Below are 18215 nucleotides of genomic sequence, written 5' to 3' on the forward strand. Positions count from 1 at the left end.
TAAAAACTGGCTCCAGGCTCTCTATTGCTTTGTTCTTCTACTCTGATAGTCTTAACCTCAATCCAAAAAAACAGACTCCATTTATCCTTCTCTGTTTAAAAAGAGGCCTTTGGTTGACCCTCATTCAGGAACAACTAGTGGCAGACATGCTGGTGGAAGTCACCACAGGGCTCCTTTTTGCAGCCTGATGGGCCAGCTGGGATACCCTGTCAGGCTAGTGGCAGCAGTGCTTAAGTATAAAGGACTGTGCTTCACCCTAGTCTGGCTGTAAATGAAAGGATTACAGAAATTTAAAATGTAATGTCCTGTTGACTTGAAGCAGACTAATGCCCCAATGTAGGGGAGGGTAGGTGGTGATGGCTGAAGAAACACTTTAATCATAGATACAGTGGGGGAAACTTGAGGAAGTGGGTCTGCTCCATAATTGCCAATTTTTAATAGGTAAACTTGAGAACTTGAATGGCCACTGTGCAGCTTATTTTAGCTGTCTTTATTTCTGCCTTCAGAGTCTGGTCATATTTTAGAATTGCACCAGGAGCTTTCTCATGCTCTGTGAGGTTTTGTTTGGGTATCCAGTTCAATGATGATTTGCTGAAGAAAACAGCTTCAGTAGCGGTCAGCCCAGAGCTCTTCTTGCCCTGTCAACAGCAGTGCTTTGTGTCTTACAGTATGCCCTGGAGCGCTTAAAGGTCATGTGTGAAGACGCCCTCTGCAGTAACCTCTCTGTGGAGAACGCTGCAGAAATTCTCATCTTGGCTGACCTGCACAGCGCAGATCAATTGAAAACTCAGGCAGTGGATTTCATCAACTAGTGAGTTGGCATCTTCCAAGCGCTTTCAGGATAGTTGGGATAGCTAGAGAAATGAGAAAGACTTTGAGTTAGTGAGTAAAACAGGCCAGGGGCTACGTTAACCTTTTAGTAGAAAGTACTGAGCTTTCCTCTTTCCCTTTGTCGTGGAAGGCAGTTTTGCTTTCATGGATCTAATCTCACTGGTAAGTGAGGTGTTTTACTTCCTGAGGTGATCGGAATTGATGAAAATGGTAACTTGCTGGCCTGAAAAAGCTGTGTGCCCCAAATGATAGCATCTTCACCTCACACTCTCTGGCTTAATAAAAGACAAATAGACATGTTCTCTGGGAGAACAAAAGTACATTTTGTATGACTTAGTAAAATGTCTAACAGTTGATAGTGGAATGGAGAAAAGAGAAGGAATAATCAGTAGGTGAGGTTATTAGATACTGTTTTGCGAAAGAAATGTTCACTCCAGTAGGTCTAGTCCTTCATCCTAAGTGATACATGACGTGGCCATATTACTTTCTGAAGTAATTCTCAGTGGAGCATGTTCTGCTCGCTTGCCTGATGGGGAGCAAAGGTTGAAAAAAACCCAAGCAAGAGAAGCAGGCCTTAGGAAGCCCTCACAGTAGTACTTGTAGATGAGTGAATGTTATTCACCACATAAGATACTCCCAAAAAGGAAACAACGTCCTCTAAGTCTGTTTTTAAGATTGTTTCAAAGGAATTACCAACTGAGGCAAAAGAGGGAGGGAAGAGATCACTAAAGATTAGTTCTAGTGAGTGCTCCTCTGCTGGGCACTTGTAAATGTTAACCATTCATTGGAGCTTGGTTGCTATCCCCTCCTGTTGATAGTCAGATAGGCGCTAGGCTCTGATCTGCTCTGTGGTTCTGGGCCTAAAAAATGGCAAAGCCAGATGGTGGCTTGGTGCTCTCTGACGGAGAGAGCCCTGGCTCCTACTCTTCATTAGCATCCCCAGTGAATATGAAGAGCATTGACAAGGGAGAGGAGCATTTCACCTTTTGGATGTGAGAGTAGAATGGCTCGAAGTCCTGTTTTTTAGAGTAACAACAGCCACAATCACGTCATCTCTCTTCATATTGTCTCATAAGCAAATTCTCATGCATATCAAGGGTCCTTTCTGGGGGTTTCTTATAGTGACACCCCTCACAGCAAACTCTGGGAAAGTAGCTATCCTGTGTTCACTCTTTTGGTAACCCATGTCTGCCCGTTTCTCCTAGTCATGCTTCGGACGTCTTGGAGACCTCTGGGTGGAAGTCAATGGTGGTCTCACATCCCCACTTGGTGGCTGAGGCATACCGCTCTCTGGCTTCAGCACAGTGCCCTTTTCTGGGACCCCCGCGCAAGCGCCTGAAGCAGTCCTAAGATCCTGCCTGTTGTAAGACTCCGTTTATTTTCTAGAAGAGGCAGCCACCGTTGCTGCCACTGTCTACCAGGTAGACAGCGCGATCTGTGGAGCTTTCACTCTGTTGTGGGGGGAAAAGACTGCACCGTGGCCCCAGACTTTTAAACAGCACTAAATAAACTTGGGGGAACGGGGGGAGGGAAGGGCCCGGGACTTGGGGCTGTTCAACCCAATGAAAACCCTGTTGCTGCGTCACTGTGTTCCCTTTGGCCTGGCCGAGAGTTTGATACTGTGGGGATTCAGCTTAGGCGCTGGCCCTGAGGACATTCCAGCGGTGGTACTTCAGAGAAACGTGTCTGCATTTGACTGAGCAGAACAAATCATCAGGCGCCTGGAGCAAAAAGGAAAAAAAAATAGTTTTAAGAGAAGGGAAAAAGGAAAGAAGAAAGGATTTTTGCAGAATTTCTCAAAAATCAGTTTGTGGATTCCAGTAGTATTTATGTTGAGAGAAATTTTAGTCCAATCAACTGTGCTAAAACTTGCATATTTATGCAAACTCCTCACCACCATACAAGTATCTGAAGAGCAGCTCTCTTGTTAGCACTTACTGTTTGCAAGAACAGAATACATCCTTTTATGAAAAATGAAGTAAAGGCGAAAGGGGAAGGAGGTTATTTGATCTGGAAGATGAGTGTTCTGATATGGTGGCTTTTGCAAAAAATCTTTATTGGTGTGGAAAACTGGAAAGAATAATTCATCCAGAATTCATACTGTCTTGACAAGAACTATGGTTCTCTGTTTTTAGATATTGTGGAAAATGTTTTTTTGGCATTTTTCTCTGATTTTATTTCTCCTCCCTCCCTGCCTTTTCTAAAAAAACAAAAACAGAACAAAAAGAAGAGAAAAGGAAATTTTATTATTAATGCTGTCTGAAAAAAATCCCAGCCCAGATTGCTCAACTGTTTGTACCTGACTTGCCACCTGCAGAGGAGCCAGTCCTGTTCCTTCCAATTTGCCCCTTTCCTACAAGGGAGAACTTCCAAATGTTAAATTTTTTTCTTTTTGAAAATATAAATAATTACTATTTTGTACTGTGTGGTATCTCTGGTCTTTTGTTTCACTCACCTGGCTTATCTTTAGGTCTGAGTTCCTTGAGGGATTTTTGAAGGCCTGGTTTGATCCTTCAGCTTGCAGAGATTATGTTTGAAACGTCTAAGCAGTAGGGATTTATTGTATCTCCCTAATCTCAAATTTCCTTTGTGAGCTACCAGCGTCTGCCTGTCTCCTGTCCTGGAGTATCTCACAGTCCACGTTCTCATGAGGGACCAGGCTCCTGCCTCTGCCAAGGCAGGTAATGGAAGTGGGCTTTTCTGCACCCTACATGTTTTAAGACCAAATTCCCAATCTCTCTTAGCTCAATATAAAGAGATCAAGGGGACATGAATGTGGAGATTAAATAAAGGGAAATTACTGTCTCTTGACTGGTTCTGTCACTGACTTGATGTGTTTCCAGAAAAGGTGATCCCTGAATTCCCAGTAGGCTCACAAGAATGCTCTAGGCTCCTCGGCCTTTGTCATGGTAGTGTTGGACAGGGAGGGATAGGGCAGCGGGATACACTGGAAAACGCATTGGCCATCTGGCCAAGGTATTGTTACTTGACCTTGGATAGAGACTTAATGTATTTCACCTTCCATTTCCCTTCAATGACTGTAACCTTCCCAAATTTTTCAATTTTCATTCATCTTGCCACCTCTACAATGGAGTCACATCAGTATAACCAAAGACAGGCTTTGCCTGCTGGAAACCACTCCATTGCACTTCTTGGTTTCCTCCTGAACATCACCTAAGTGAGGAGGTGCCCAGATCTCCCCGTTACGGCAGCTCCCTGTGCCTCCTCATCCTCACTTTCCAGACCAGCACGCAGACCCAGGGATCAGGGCACACACAGAATCTCCTGCCCATGGTGTCCTTCAAGTTAACTGTGTTTGCTCAGCAGGCCTCACTTGCCAGCAAAGCTTCATACACAGTACCACATTTGAACTTCCCAACAACTTGATGAGTTTGGTAGGACAAGTGATAAGGGTAATATCTTCTTCCCATTTTATGCATGAGGGAAGTTGAAACACAGAGAACTCAAGTGACATGCCTAAGATCAAAAAGCTGTTGAGTGACAGCTGTTCTCATGTAGTACCCTGAAAAGATCATGTTGGTAACTGAAGGCAGTGCCATTTCTGAAATGCTGAGGTGGGAAATCTGAGGTAAAGTGTCCTTCTTGTGGGGATAGCCAGAGCAAAGCCCTGGAAAGGTTTCTCTGCCAGCCTTTTCTTCAGAGGGCCCAGGAGGACAAACCTGTTCCAGATTTGCTTTCCTCCTGCTCAGAAAGCTTGAGTTGAGGGCTGATGGGTTTGGGGAATAGGTCCTAAGGAGAGTAGCAATCATGGCACCAAGCTTCCAGCAAGATGAAGGTCTCTTCCGGGATCTTCCAGTATTTATGGAATTTCTAGTGTGGGCTTCACTGTGGGGACAAAGATGTTAGGATTACAGGTACAGGTGAAGCTGCTCGATGCCTCTCCTGTCATTATTATGTTACTTTGGATGTGTTTGTTTTTGTTTAAATGATACAGTTGAAGCCATCTGGTTATGACAACATCAAAGCCCCGGCATACTGTTCATAAACCTCCCACTGCCATGTCCCCCTCCCTTAGCTCCCCCACATCTGAAATTTAATTCAACTTAACTCCACAATCTGGGGCATGTGCTGTCACTGCAGAGATGTCCGTGCCAGTGGAACAGTTGGAGATTTCAATTCCACAAGGATAGAGCTTATTTATCAAAACAATTTCAAGGCAAGTAGTTTAACAGAACCTTTGGAGTTGCAGTTTCGGGTCCAAAATGAGTATTTGGCATCATTCCCTGACTCCCCTCCTTCCCTAGCATCAGCCCCCCTGTATCTGGCCATCCTTTGGAATTTTTTTTCCCATTCCCTGTGTGGAGATTAAACTTCTCTGTGTTGTTATTACTCAGTTTAAGTACTTACTTAGTTATTAGCTGTTACTAAATCTGAAACACCTTCATGGGTTTTAACAATTTAGTTAAGAGATGCTTCTCTCTTATCACTGGTAATCTATTGGCCTTCTGGGTCTTTAAAGAGATTCCGCCTTTTTAAAATTCCAGCCAGAGACATCAAGATCCTTTCTCAGGCCAAAGATCTCGCTTGACCACCTCTCTGAGCCTTACAAATCTGTTTAAACCTATTGTGGGTTCTCCATATTGTGTGAGCCTGTGCAGATGAAAGGAAACGGCTTGTATGTTTATGAGCAAAACAACAAATAGTGGGGGAGTTGAGCTGCACGTAGAAATGGACTGTTGCTTTGTTCTGGCTCTTCAACTCCTATAAAAGAACAACGACTGAGCCTCCCTCCCCACCCTACATGACTGTATTGCATCCTTCAGTTTATCTTTGTCAAAGACAAATTCTTGGCTGGAGCCCAACCTTATTTTCCACAACCAATTATCTTTTTAATCAGCCTGGCCCGTGTGTTTCCTCTGTCTCATGACTTTTCACTGAACTCTGCCCTACATCATTTGGAGTCATTTATAATGGCTTGCTGACTAATCTAACATTCAGGTATCATTGGACTGCTCTTTATGGATGTGTATGCACAAGGTGGATATGTTTTCCCCCTTTTAATTTCAGAGGTGACTGCATCATGTCAGGGCCTTTGACCCAACAGGTGGACACTTCATGGAGACAGTGAGCAAGAAAGCAAATGTAGGACGATCAGACTTGCAGTAATGAGCTGGGACAACCAGAAGCTTTGACCTCCAGATGAGAGCGAAACTTGAATGTTGTTGACTGATAGGATCTTTATGCTGCTAAGTCATTAGCAAGGTGATCACCCCCTCCATAAATCCTGTAATGCTGGAGTAGAAAGTGGCATCTAGAACACTGTTTGGTTCTGATTCCTGCAGCTCTAGGAGACAAGAATGAACTTGAGGGAATTCAGTACAAGCAACTTGATTAGTAGGAGTTTGAAGGGGATCAAGTCTAAAGGGAAAACATTATGAAGATAAAGTATGCATAACTCAAGTACAGGAATGTAGCACCAGGACCTGCAGTTTACAGATCTCACAGGAGTTGAGAACACTTGCAGGCTTGTCCCGTGTAGCTCCCATTCATCCCAGTGGTACAGCTTGGAAAGATGATGATGTAACTTCCTCAAGGGCACTCAACCTGGCTCTGGGCCAGAAAACAACAGCCGGCAAAGGAGTAGCTCTTGGGCTTAGGCCCAATGATTGAAGAGAAAGTGAAAATGCAAGAGCCTGCCTGGCAGTGAAGTAGACACAGCTGCTCTTAGCACTCACTTAAAATGGGGAGAGCTTTAGCCTTCTCAGGATCCTTAAAGTGAGCTTTTGACAAACTGAAGGGAAGAAAGGGGCCCCCACATAGTTCACCATCATTTCATGTCTGTGCAAAGAGACAGAGAAGGGAGATGACATTCTCAAGATCACAGAGATTAAAACTCAGGCTGGTGACGGAGCAAACAATGGTTGAGCACCTAGAAGGCGCCAAACGTACTAGGCTAGGATTGGGGTGGAGAGTAGGATTTCTGCTCTACTAATTCAGTCTAACAGAGGAGGTAAGGGGGTGGCCCATAGAAATGAAGCAGAGAGGTCACTGCATTGAAGGATGAAAAGAAGCTATTGAATTTAGCAGTAAGGAGGTCAGTGGTTACCTTAAAACAGTTTCTGTCAAATCATGGAGGCAGAAACCAAGACTGACGGAACATAAGCAAACAGATTGAGCACAAGCTACTCTCAAGTTCGGCAAAGGGGAGAGGGAGGGAATCTCTCCCACCCACTCTTAAGAACTTATGTCTCAATTTAGTCAGCACACTTATTTTTGTCTGGAAGTAATGGTGTACAGGTTGTTCCATAAAATTACACGTAGTAACTAATATTTGTTCTAAAAGTCATGTTTGTAGAATATAGCTTTAAGTTGAAAAAATTACCTTCAACCCTTACACAGTTTTGAAAATAATTTCCTAAAGATAGATGCGTTTCTATACTTCTTCAACTTCTCCACCTTCCAAGTAAGTTTGCTTCATTCCTGCTATAGACCCTTCAAATGTTTTCATAGGCCAGTGGTTTGGTTCAGGGGTGTGCTACTGAAAATATAACATTCAGTTCCCAAAAATGCAAGCCCTGATTGGTACCACTTGCCAGTTCCCATGGTGTAAATACTCCCACCGTGGCCCATTTCAAACGTCCAAGGTGACATTATGGAGAGCAGAGTTGGAAAGGGATGCATAGCTCACCAGTATGTAGTATTTCTATCATGCAGATACAATAGATGCATATAATCTCAAGAGCATAGGCAATAAATGGTAAGATGTAAAAGAATTACGAAGAGATGACTTTTGAGTATGTATTACCTTTGCTGTTAACTGCACGTTAATACAATTTAACTTTTAATTGGCTATTCAACAACCAGCTCTCAAAATTCCTGAAAATTTAATGATTGACTCTAGAAAGCCAGTGTGAGCCAGCTCTAGCACACAAGTATGGTTTCAAATTTGTCCTCCAACATCTCCACGTTACTTCCTGTTACCCCACAGCATTTAAAAGGCACTTTGTTTATGGGAAAATGAAGTACTCCTTTTTTAGAAATCTGTAGATTGACATTGATACATGAACCAATAATCATATTACACATTTTCATTTCTCTGGGTAAATGTTTTTATTCTCATCTCTTACCAGTATGGAAAGTGTATATTTTATTGAAACACTATGAAAAATAGGTACACAGCCTGGCATATTATCCAGTATAGTCTTCAGTCATTTCAGGGGATTGTGGTCTCCATAGTGTTATCTTTCATGTCCCCATTACTTGTGAACAGAAGTTACAGAGGGAAAAAAAAAGGACGTTTGAGAGTTGTATCCCCCAGCATGCCAATGGGTGATCCCCAGGGTTGTCTGTGCCCACTGAAGTTAAGAACCTTGCCTTGGTTTGACTTTTTAAGAACAAAGTTTTAGAGCCCTTTGTTTTCTTTGCTAATAAGTCATTTATGCATTCAATGTCTGATGTGCCCAGGACTGGACTAATTTCTAGGGGTAAACAGTAACACTAACTGCTCCCTGTCCTCACGGAAGCTGAGAATCTAATGGGGAGAATGTCCTTAAGAATCCTACAAATACATGATGTCAAACCATGGTGAACACTCTGAAAGAACTGTATAGGCACCATGAGAGCCTGTAAGTGAGGAATTAATCTTTTGGGAGATCAGAAAGACTTCCCTAAAAAAGCAGCTTTTGAAATGAGAGGTGAAGGATGAAGAGCTGGTGTACAGTTGGAGAGGCACATTCCACACAGAAGAAATGGCCCACGTAAAGCCTGAGTCAGGGAGCTTGGTGTGTTCCAGGAGCCCAAAGAGGCTGGTGGTGGCAGTGTGGAGAGTGTGAGAGAAGCTAGTAGCTAGGTCTGGGAGGACCTGCATAGGTCACATTTAGGGCTGAGGCACTTAGAGACTAAGAACAGTGGGAGAATCATGGAAGAGTTTTAAGCAAGAGTGGTGACAAGATTTTCATTTTATTGAGATCTTTGGACTATAGAAAATGTTGGGGGTGGGGATGGAGGAAGGCAAGAGCTAATAGGACTTGAACTAGGGGGGTAGCAGAGCTGGAGAAAAGTAGATGTATTTGAGAGATTTAGGGACAAATTTGGCAAAACTTGACGGATTGGAGAAAATATAGACAAAGAGGTGACTAGTGTGGATTCACCAAAACAGAGACCCACTGGGAAGATAAACAGGCTTGGAGGAAAAAAGGTCATTAATTTCCTTTTACTTGTGGATTATGAGATGCCTTGAGAAATCCAAATGGGTATTATATGGGCTGTTGAATTCATGAGTCTGAAACTCAGAGGAGAGATCAGGCCTGGGGATAATGTTCTGGGAGATACTGGCCTATAGACGTAATTGAGTATAGAGGAAGGAGAGTAGGGGCCCAGGACTAAACTTTAAGGAACTCTTGTATCAAGGCTGGTAAAGGAAGGTAAGCCGCAAAGGAGAAGTGGCCAGAGATAGAAAGGAAGAAAATAAATGTCAAGAGAACAAGAGAACCGATACAAACTGTTAAAAGTGTCAGATACTGTCAAATCAGAGAAAGAATTTAAAAATGCCTATTGGAGCTAGCACCGTGGAAGTCATTGGTGACCTCAGCCAGGGTCATTTCAGGGAAGGAAGGGGTGGGTGGGAGGTGAGCAACAAGATTTGGAGGATGGGTAAGTGTCTGAGGGTGGCTGGAAAGGGAAGGAAAATGTGGGCTGTGACTGGAAGGGGGAAATAAGTAGGGAAAGTTTTTTATTTTCTCCTGAAAGATGAAAGACGTGAGCGTGTTTCAAGCTGATGGGAAGGATCCAGTAGAGAGTAAATAGAGCTTCAGTGCAATAGAGAGGGGCTGGCTGTACTGTGAGGTTCTGAGAGCACTGGGAGGAGGGGGTGGGCTTGAGTAGGAAGAGGGGGACACCCTCTCTCTAGGCATGAGGAAAGTCCACAGACATAAGGGGGTTTGTCTGATAATGGGAGATTGAGCAACTTTGCATCTGGTGACTGTATGTTTTTCAGTGTCAAGTAGGAAATGAGGTCAGCTGAGAATTCCTGGGTAAGTGTGGGGGATTGGAGGACAGATCTGAACTAGTTGTTGGGGAGGAGGTGGTTAGGGTGCAGGCAGCATGAGCATCCAGCCAAGGTTTGGCCAGAACGGCATCTAGAGTCCAGGAGCCGGGCTCTGACCTTGCGCTACCACTCGGGATCCTGGCCTAAGCACTTGTCTCTATAAAGCCTTTGTTGCCACATCTGTAGAACATGTGTATCTCATGGAGTTCTTGTGCGAAATTAATGAGAAAATACATGTTAAGTCCTTAATAAGGTGCCATTACTGCTCCAGAAAGTAAACTGTACTGATGTTATTGTTACTGCAATATAATTCTTGTTTGTTCTACCCTAAGCCACATGTAGCCTTTTGAGTCCATTTCCTTTTCAGATTTGTTGGAATGGAATATAAATCTGTGTTGATAAGCTGAAATGGGTACCTTTGGGAGTATGAGGATCTTCTGTGGAAAAGGACCCTTCATAGCCCCACTAGCCTATTGTCCTGCAGGGTCTGAGGCTGCAGCGTATGGAGGACCTGAGGCCATAGAGCTTTTAGGAAAGAGCCTGTAATGAATCTTTCTGTCACTTAGAATTGCTCTTTCATTCTTCATGTATGGTCATCCTGTCATCATTGTCATAGTCTCCAAAGGCTAGGAGTGCTTGACACCAGGCAGCCCAAAGAGGAAAGTAATAGCCAGGGCTGGTAGGTGTGAAAATAGGGCATAGAGAGAGGACATGTGTGACTTGAGGGCCCCGGCACCTGTTTCTTGGGCTGTTGCTGGCTTCTGAGGTGCCAGAGAAGGATGGTGACATGCACCTCCTGAATCAAGCCCATCTTTTCTACCCAGTGTCCTTCAGCTTCTCCTTTTTCCTTCCTTTTCGCTCCCCATCTTCCCCTCCTCCTGGAACATGGAAGCTTCTAGTTATTTCACCCCTGTTTTCCTAGACATTTCTCTCCCCGTCTCCTGTCCCACTCACTACAATGACATCTTGAGCCTGATCCTGCCGCATTAAAGAGAAGCTCTGCCTACACCGAGCCCTCCACGGCTGCTCTCTGCTGAGACATGGCAGATGGCAAAGCCTGACTAAGCAGCAGCAAGCCCCTCCTAGCCTGGGCCTGGGAACTGCCAAGACTGGTAAATGGGGCATTTATGTACCTTTGCACACTCTCAGGTCCCCCTCCTGCCCCTGTTTCCCCAAGCCAGCATCATTCTCATCCGCTGTAGATGCCGCCTGGCAGGGTTTTAGCCGCCTCTTGACCTATGTCTCTTTCCATCTCTGTCTGCCTGTCCCTATGAAAGAAATTGAGTTCAGAGTTCATCCATGAGTCAACAGGAGTTACCGGCCAAGTGTGTTCCCTGTGCACTTGGCCCCTCTAAGTAGAAGAAATGGGTCGTGAAAGGCCTGGTCCTCAGGGACTCACCCTTCAGTACTGCCTGAGATGATCACATTTCACACTCCCAGTTCCCAGGGGTACCAGCGAGGGACCAGGGGCCATCCAGGCTGATAAGAACCTGATCCATCAGGTACAGGTGATGGGTGGAGGTGGTAAAGACTGGTGAGGGGGCGGGTGGGGCAACGCAAGACGGGGACCCTTAGCAACTGCCCCAGTCTGGAGAGTATGCTTCGCTGAGTGCTCTGGGTGTTTAACTCCATGCTTTTAAATAAAGCCCTTTGGGCCACCTGCATTCTCTGAGCCTTGTGTTATGTTCAAGGATAGAGGCCCCGGGGGAGCAACAGATGAACCCCTCAGTGTCCATAGCAGCTTCTGGAGTGCAGAAGTGGAATTCTGGGCCCAAGGAGCAGTAGAGATGCAACCAAGGGCCCCATATCTTGGCCAGAATCAAGGAAAACAAAACTAGATTTCTGTGTCTGTCATCTTTCGTAGATGTGACAGACTTCTGACTTTGTGGGCTTTTTTCTTGCACATTCTTCCTGCAGCAAGGAATGGGGGTGCCCATGACCATTCTTCTTCCACCTACTCACACTTGGCCAGGGTCAGGCAGGCTAAAGTGGGACTGTACTCAGAGCAGCTCGCCTCAAGGCTGCCTCTGTGCCAAACACAGTTCCAGCTGCTTCACACATTCCAACTCACAGCACTCAGTCTCTTACAGGTAAAGATCATCCCCATTTTACAGATGGAGAAATTGAGACACAAAAATGTTCAGGGACTTGCCCAAAGTCTACAATGAGGAAAGGGCAGACTGAGGGCATGAATCCAGGCAACCTGGCTCCAGGATCCATGCTCTCAACCACTGGCACTTGCCTGCCCCAAGAAGAAAAAGCAGCTCTCTCTCCCTTCCCCGTGAAGTTCTGTGATGCCTGTGAGCCCCAACAGTGTGTGGGAGTGCCAGGCAGGAGGCGCTAAATAGCAATAGCCCTGCACTGACAAGGTGCCACCATCCCAGAGCCAGTTCCTCCCAGTAACCCTGTGAGCAGGTCAGGGAAGAACTGCTATCCAGGACCCCGAGAGGCGAGGGGACTAGGTGAAGACCACATGCAACTGAGACTCAAACTCAACTCTCTTCAAACACATCGTAGGTGGGGCATGACCTTGCTGTGACCTCAAGGTGGGGAAGCCCAGGGCCCCTGGGAAGAAGGGCCCACCCCAGCAGCCATGAGATCTGGGACAGGAGACCTGGTATAATGGAAAGAACAAGTACTGAGTTAGAAGCCAGAAGGCCCTGGCTTTTCCTATGACTCTCAGCAATTCAGGGTGAGCCTCTGCCCCTCACTGTGCCCCAGGAGCCAACCTGGGTCTCTGGAGACCTCTCTGAAGAGACAACATCCAGTATCAGGGACAGGTGGGAGGAGGGGTGTGCCAACTCAGACATGCTGCCTCCTCTGCTCCTGCCCCCCGCTTCCTCTAGCCAGGAGGGCCTGGGCATATGGGAGTGCAGCAGTCTGTCCTCGGTCATTACTTCCTCTCCCCAGCTGTCAGGGTGAAGGCTGTGATCATGCCACAGCTTGCTGTCCAACAAGAGATGACCTCCGTGGAGAGGTGGGCATGCAGGAGCCTGGGTTCAGGGAGCTCATTTGAGGCCTCAGAGGAAGGACCAGGGACACAGAGCCCTCACCTTCATGGAGTCTCCAGTCTGAGGGAAGACAGCGCCTGTGTCCAGTCTTTCTTTAGTTAGGAGCCATCCACATTTCCTGCTGTGACCATCCCTAAGTTGACAGGCACACAACTGAGTCAGAGTTAGGGGCAGGCTCTTCAGGGAGGGCTGGGGATGCTAGGGGATAATGGAGGAAGCCAGATGAAGGGAGGAGTTGAGGCTGGGTGCTGGAAGAGAGGAAGAGGATGGGGGGGTCGGGGGGGCAGAGGCCTAGGCACTGGGCGCGTGTACAGTGGTGCAAACCACATAGCTCCTGGCTGCAGCTTTGGCAGGACGAACATGAGGCTGTGGAGTTTCAGGGCCTAGTGGCTTCTGCTTGTCCCCTTGAGTTTCTCCTTCCCCTTGGGGTTTCTCCAGCCATTGACATTACACTGACCCCGATAGAACATTTCTTTTAAGGCCATGGCTCAAGTGTGAAGTGAAACCTCTTCCCTCCCGATCTCCTAGCACCGTGGAGACCAGCTGGAACTTTCAAAGGCTTTATTAAACAATATTTGTTGAACGAATAAGTAGTAAAGGAGAACAGAAGGGTATTAATGTATCATGTCCACAAGGCTTAAAAATAGCCCAGCTCACAGTCTGGGATATAGAATCTGCCCCTGCCAAGGCTTGGCAAGCTCTGGCCTGGCCTTCCTCTGCCTTCATGAGGTGGGGGAGCCCATTGAGGCCCAGTACCATGGGGAGGTCCTTACTGGTCCCCAAGAGACAAATAGCCCTCTGCAGCCCACATAAGTCACTCTCTTTTGTTCCCCTGCCCAAGTGACACCACCTTGAAAGACACTTTTCTCAGGGTCATGGCTCTCCTGTGGTGGATATGGAGGCACCCCTGTTTCTTAAGCCAATCCAGTTCATGAGGAATCAGAACCATGCCTGTTTCTACCCAGAGGGTCCTGGGCAGGCCCAGGGTCTTAGGAAGGCTCAGACCTGAGCTTAAACAGCCTATGCTGGTTGTAGGGTGAGCACAAACCAACGCTGACAGCTTCAGCTTCAAGAGCCTGCTGCTCTGCTCCCTGGGGCCTGGTTTGCCCCCCTCTCGACTTGGCTGTAGACCAGGCCAGCAGCAGGGGCCACACTGGCTGTTCTGTGCAGTTGGGAAAACCTCCATGAAACCCTGAGTTCCCTGAGTGATGGGAGGGCAGCCACCGCTCTGCCCTGTCGAGCACCCCCCTCCCATCACAGGCCCCACTGCACTGGCCTTCCAAAGCTGTGTTGTTGCAGGTAATTAAAGGGTTTTAATTAAATTAGGATCCCATCTGGCTGGGATCAGTCAGGCCCTTAACGAGGATTGTGTGTCACCAACATCAGAATGTGGAAGGGCCTCAGATGTGTGGGGGCTAAACTTGGAGACTGGAGGCCTTTCAGGCGGGGTAGAGAGTCCTTCTGAGCCCCCCAGGGACTCCCTGCAATGCAGCAGCAACTTGGTCCACCTCCAAAAATGGAGGCTATGTGCCTCAATGCCAGAGGCAGGAGGAGTACCAGGGCCTGCCCAAGTTCATTCTTGCCTATGAGTCTATAAAACCTCTCTGATGTGCAAGACACGTCAGCATTATGTCATTTCTACAGATAAGGAAACTGAGGTCCACAGAAGTAAAGGGTTCAAACACATCCAAGGAATCAGGTAGGGCTAGATTTATCTCTAAGAAGTGGAAATTCAAAGCACAGTGGCTTAAATAAGATAGAAATTTGATTTTTCTCTCGTAAAAATCAGAAGGAAGGCAACCTAAAGCTTGTATGATATTTCTAGTCCACAAAATTTTCTATTTAACAAAGTTTTCAGGGACTGAGACTTCTTCTAGTTCATCACTCTGCTCCTTTTGGGATGTAACTCTCATTCCCATGGTCTAATATGGCAGCTAGAGCTCCAGCAATCGCAAACATATTCCAGGCAGCAGGATGAAAGATGGAAAAAGAAGAGGCCAAGAGTGTACATCAACTGTTTCCCTGGAAGCTGCCAAATAACCCTTTGGTTTATGTGTCATTAGCCAGATCTTAAACACATGGCTACATTTAGGTGCAAGGGAGGCAGAGAAATGTAGTATTTGTATCAGGCAGCGCAGTGCCTAGCTAAAAACTGAGGATGCCATTACTATGGAGAAAGGGGAAATAGATACTATGGGACAAGTAGCAACTTCCTGCTCTGTGGGGCAGAACCAGGACAAGAGCCCAAGTCTCCTACTTCCAGCCTGGGGCCTGTACACCAGCCATAGCAAGAGCAAAGCCAAACTTAACAAAAACCTCCCTCTGAAAACAAGAGAGGAGGTAGTAACATTCGCTGAGTCACAGGTTTTCCCAACAATGCTCCAAGATAGCTACAGCCCTACTTTTTCACAGAAGGAGACTCTGAGAGATTATGCCATTTGTCCAAGGCCCCCAGATAATATGTCCCCAGGATGAGGACCCAGATATATATTCCTGTCCACTCGTGTTGCCAGTTCCTTGGCAGGTACCAGCTTGTCCCTGGGGATCATGGAGCTAGGTGGCCCTGAGACAGTGAACTGGGAGACTCTGAACTAAGCATCCTTCACTTGAGTTGTTATCAGATCAGCCTTTGAACTTGGCAGGCCAACAGGAAACAGGGTTCCCTGTGGAACCAGAACTCAGTGCCCAACTGCTGAGTGCCAGGTCTCCTCTGGCATTTGTGCCTTGGTGATGGCGGCAGCTCCCACCCCAGGACTCTGGCATAAACACAGGTGCCATCTTCCACCCAATTTTGCTTCCATGTGGTGGGGCTGGCAGTGCCTGTCCTCGCCTTTCACCCCAGGCCCCGTTCTTCCTGGCAGTACCACAGGGCTCAGAGGCTCTCTCACTCCCAACCATGACACTGGATCCCTTCCCATCACAGAGAAACTGGGTCACTGTGTCTCCCACACCCCTCTTCCTACCCACTCAATAATCCAGGCCCCTGTCACCCCATGACCTTTGGCTGCCTCCATCCCCCCATAAACGCCCTTCCCCCAGCCCCCTCCCCAGCCACCACCTTTGCAGCTCTGAGCATGGAGGCTTGGGGCTTGCCTCAGGAGTGTGCCACCTGCATTCCTGTGAGGATAGGGGTGTGGGGGGGCCGACTCAGTTCCCGCTTGCTCATCTCAGGAAAGGAGAATGAGGGGTCTGGGAGGGGAAAGGAGGGAGGAGGGACCCCCACACCCATTTGCTTTTGCCTTAAGTTTCATTCACAGGAAGACTCAGCATTGCTGCCAGTTGACCTAACATGTATTCCCTCTTAACTTCACAGGCCGCTGGGAAGATTCGCTCCATTAGAGATGGGACCACTGAGGCCCAGATAACACCTGTGTGCCGGGCTGGGGGACAGAGGCAGCCTCCAGGTATTTTGATGCTTAGAAAAGAGCAAGCTTTTCCCCTGCATCCATATTGCAGTTCTTGCCCTCAGGGAGACCCCAGTTCTAAGAGGGAGGCCCAGATGCTGGTCTCAGGAGCTCTTCAGTCTGACGTGGAGGTACAGGGTGTGTCCTCAAAGAGCCCCTGGTCTAGTAGACTTGTCCCAAGGCTCTACTCAGTTGAGTCGGTTGAGCAGATTGGGAAGCAGCCTGGTCCCTGAAGGGCAGTGGTGGGGAGACCAAAGTGTTGGGGTGAGAGTAGGACCCAGAGCTTCTCTCTGGGGAAGGAGACAGACTCCTTCCCAAGAAGGGTGCTGTCCTGTGAGTGTCTGAATGACAAGAGCAGGGGCTCAGAGCATGGGGCGCCTGGTGTCCCAGACACTCACCAGGGGCAGAGTCGGGGCCTTGGTAGCCAGAGGCAGTTGGATGGACCCTTTCCCTTATGAGGACCAAGGGAGCACAGGAAGGACCTGGTGATGGCAGGGATAGCAGGGGCCAGAGGGCTACTCCAAACCAATTATGAGGCAGGAGGAAATCCTAGCAAGATCCTAGCTGAGAAGAGCAGCTGGGTTATGAGGATGGCAGAAAAGGAGGGATGAGGCGGCAGAGTGTGCGTGCCAGTGAAATGAAGTTATTAAAGTGAACCCACCCCCTGCGCAGGCAGAACTGTGTGCCAGGCAGGCCAACCTCCAGCTGTCGGCAGCATCTGGCTCTCCACAGGAGGAGAGGAGCCAAAGCAGGTGGGTCAGAGTGGCCCCAGGTCCTGAGAGTAGTTTGGCCAGGCCAGGTGCAGGGCCCAGGGCCACCACCCTCACTGTCCTCCCCCAGTGCCCACAGGGCTGTGTGGGCAGTGGTGTATGGTGGGCATCCGCAGGTAGGAGAACACATCAGATTCAGCAGCTGCAACACCCCCCTCACCCTGCTATGGCAGGGCCTGAGCCCCAGGGCCTCTCTGAGCTCTAAGCACCTGTCCCCAGGGTGGGATGGGAGAGAGGGCATGGAGGAGTGGGGGGAGTGTCGCTAATCTCTGCTCAGGGGACATGATCCTGGGAAGCCTAGTGCAGGGAGAGAAGCTGGAATGGGAGGGCAAGCTCAAATTGTGTGCACTTCCTCAGTCACTTCTACAGCAAGAGGGCTTCTGAGCCCCAACCCCAGCTCTGCTGTGCAGTGTGGGAGGCATTGGTCTGTGCTGGTGGGCAGAGGGGACCGGGTTGGGGTGGTGAGACCATCCTACCCTCATGCTAGAACTGTCCTTACTGAGGCTATAGGGCCAAAAGGGACCAGGAACCTAAGTGACACCTTCCCAAGAGAGCAGACCTAAATGACCTCCAGAGAGGGCACCGTGATCTTAGTGGGAGCCCCAGTCCTCCCCTCACCGAGCCCCAAAAGGCCCAGCTAACTCCCAGATGAGGGAACACCAGCAGCCATCCATTCTATCAGCTGGGGCAGAGGATGGCTGCTTTCAAGGCCCCTTTAGTCCCCAGCTACCCAGCTTGTTCCTGCACAAGCATGTCATCAGCTTGGAAACCCAGTACCTGTGATTCTCTGAAAGGACCCTTCCCAGGGGACTTTCTCAGAGGTAGCTGGAAGTCATCACTGGAAGAGGCACCAGAGGTGTCTCCTCATCCTAGGGAGCTGGAGCCAGAAAGGGACTTAAGAGGTCATCCAGGTGGTCCTCAAAGTGTGGTCCCAGGACCAAAAGCATCAGGTCTACCTGAACCTCATTAGAAAGGCAAATTCTTATGCCCCATTCCAGACCAGCTAAATAAGGACCCAGAAAGCTGTGTTTTAACGAACTCCCTTGGTGATTCAGACACCCACTCACATTTGAGAACCTCTGGGCTGGGCAAGCTCATTGTATAGAGAAGAAACAGAAAGGGATCCAGAGAGAAGAATGGACTTGCCCAAGGCCACCAAGCAAAATACTGACAGAGCCAGCTCCCCCCTTCC

At 47.9% G+C, this 18215-nt stretch overlaps 1 protein-coding gene across 7 annotated transcripts in view; it reads left to right on the forward strand.

The window, feature by feature from the left end:
• Window positions 1–3642, forward strand: part of SPOP (speckle type BTB/POZ protein) — a 66033-nt gene extending 62391 nt beyond the window's left edge. For all 7 annotated transcript variants that reach the window (XM_036879681.2, XM_036879680.2, XM_057501378.1 and 4 more), the window contains 2 exons: window positions 669–811; window positions 2037–3642. In XM_036879681.2, the coding sequence (XP_036735576.1) occupies window positions 669–811; window positions 2037–2181 (288 nt within the window). In that variant the 3' untranslated portion in view covers window positions 2182–3642. The remainder of the gene's footprint in view (window positions 1–668; window positions 812–2036) is intronic.
• Window positions 3643–18215: the final 14573 nt, after the last annotated feature.

This window comes from Manis pentadactyla, chromosome 4 (assembly GCF_030020395.1).
Source record: "Manis pentadactyla isolate mManPen7 chromosome 4, mManPen7.hap1, whole genome shotgun sequence".
Lineage (NCBI taxonomy): Eukaryota > Metazoa > Chordata > Mammalia > Pholidota > Manidae > Manis > Manis pentadactyla.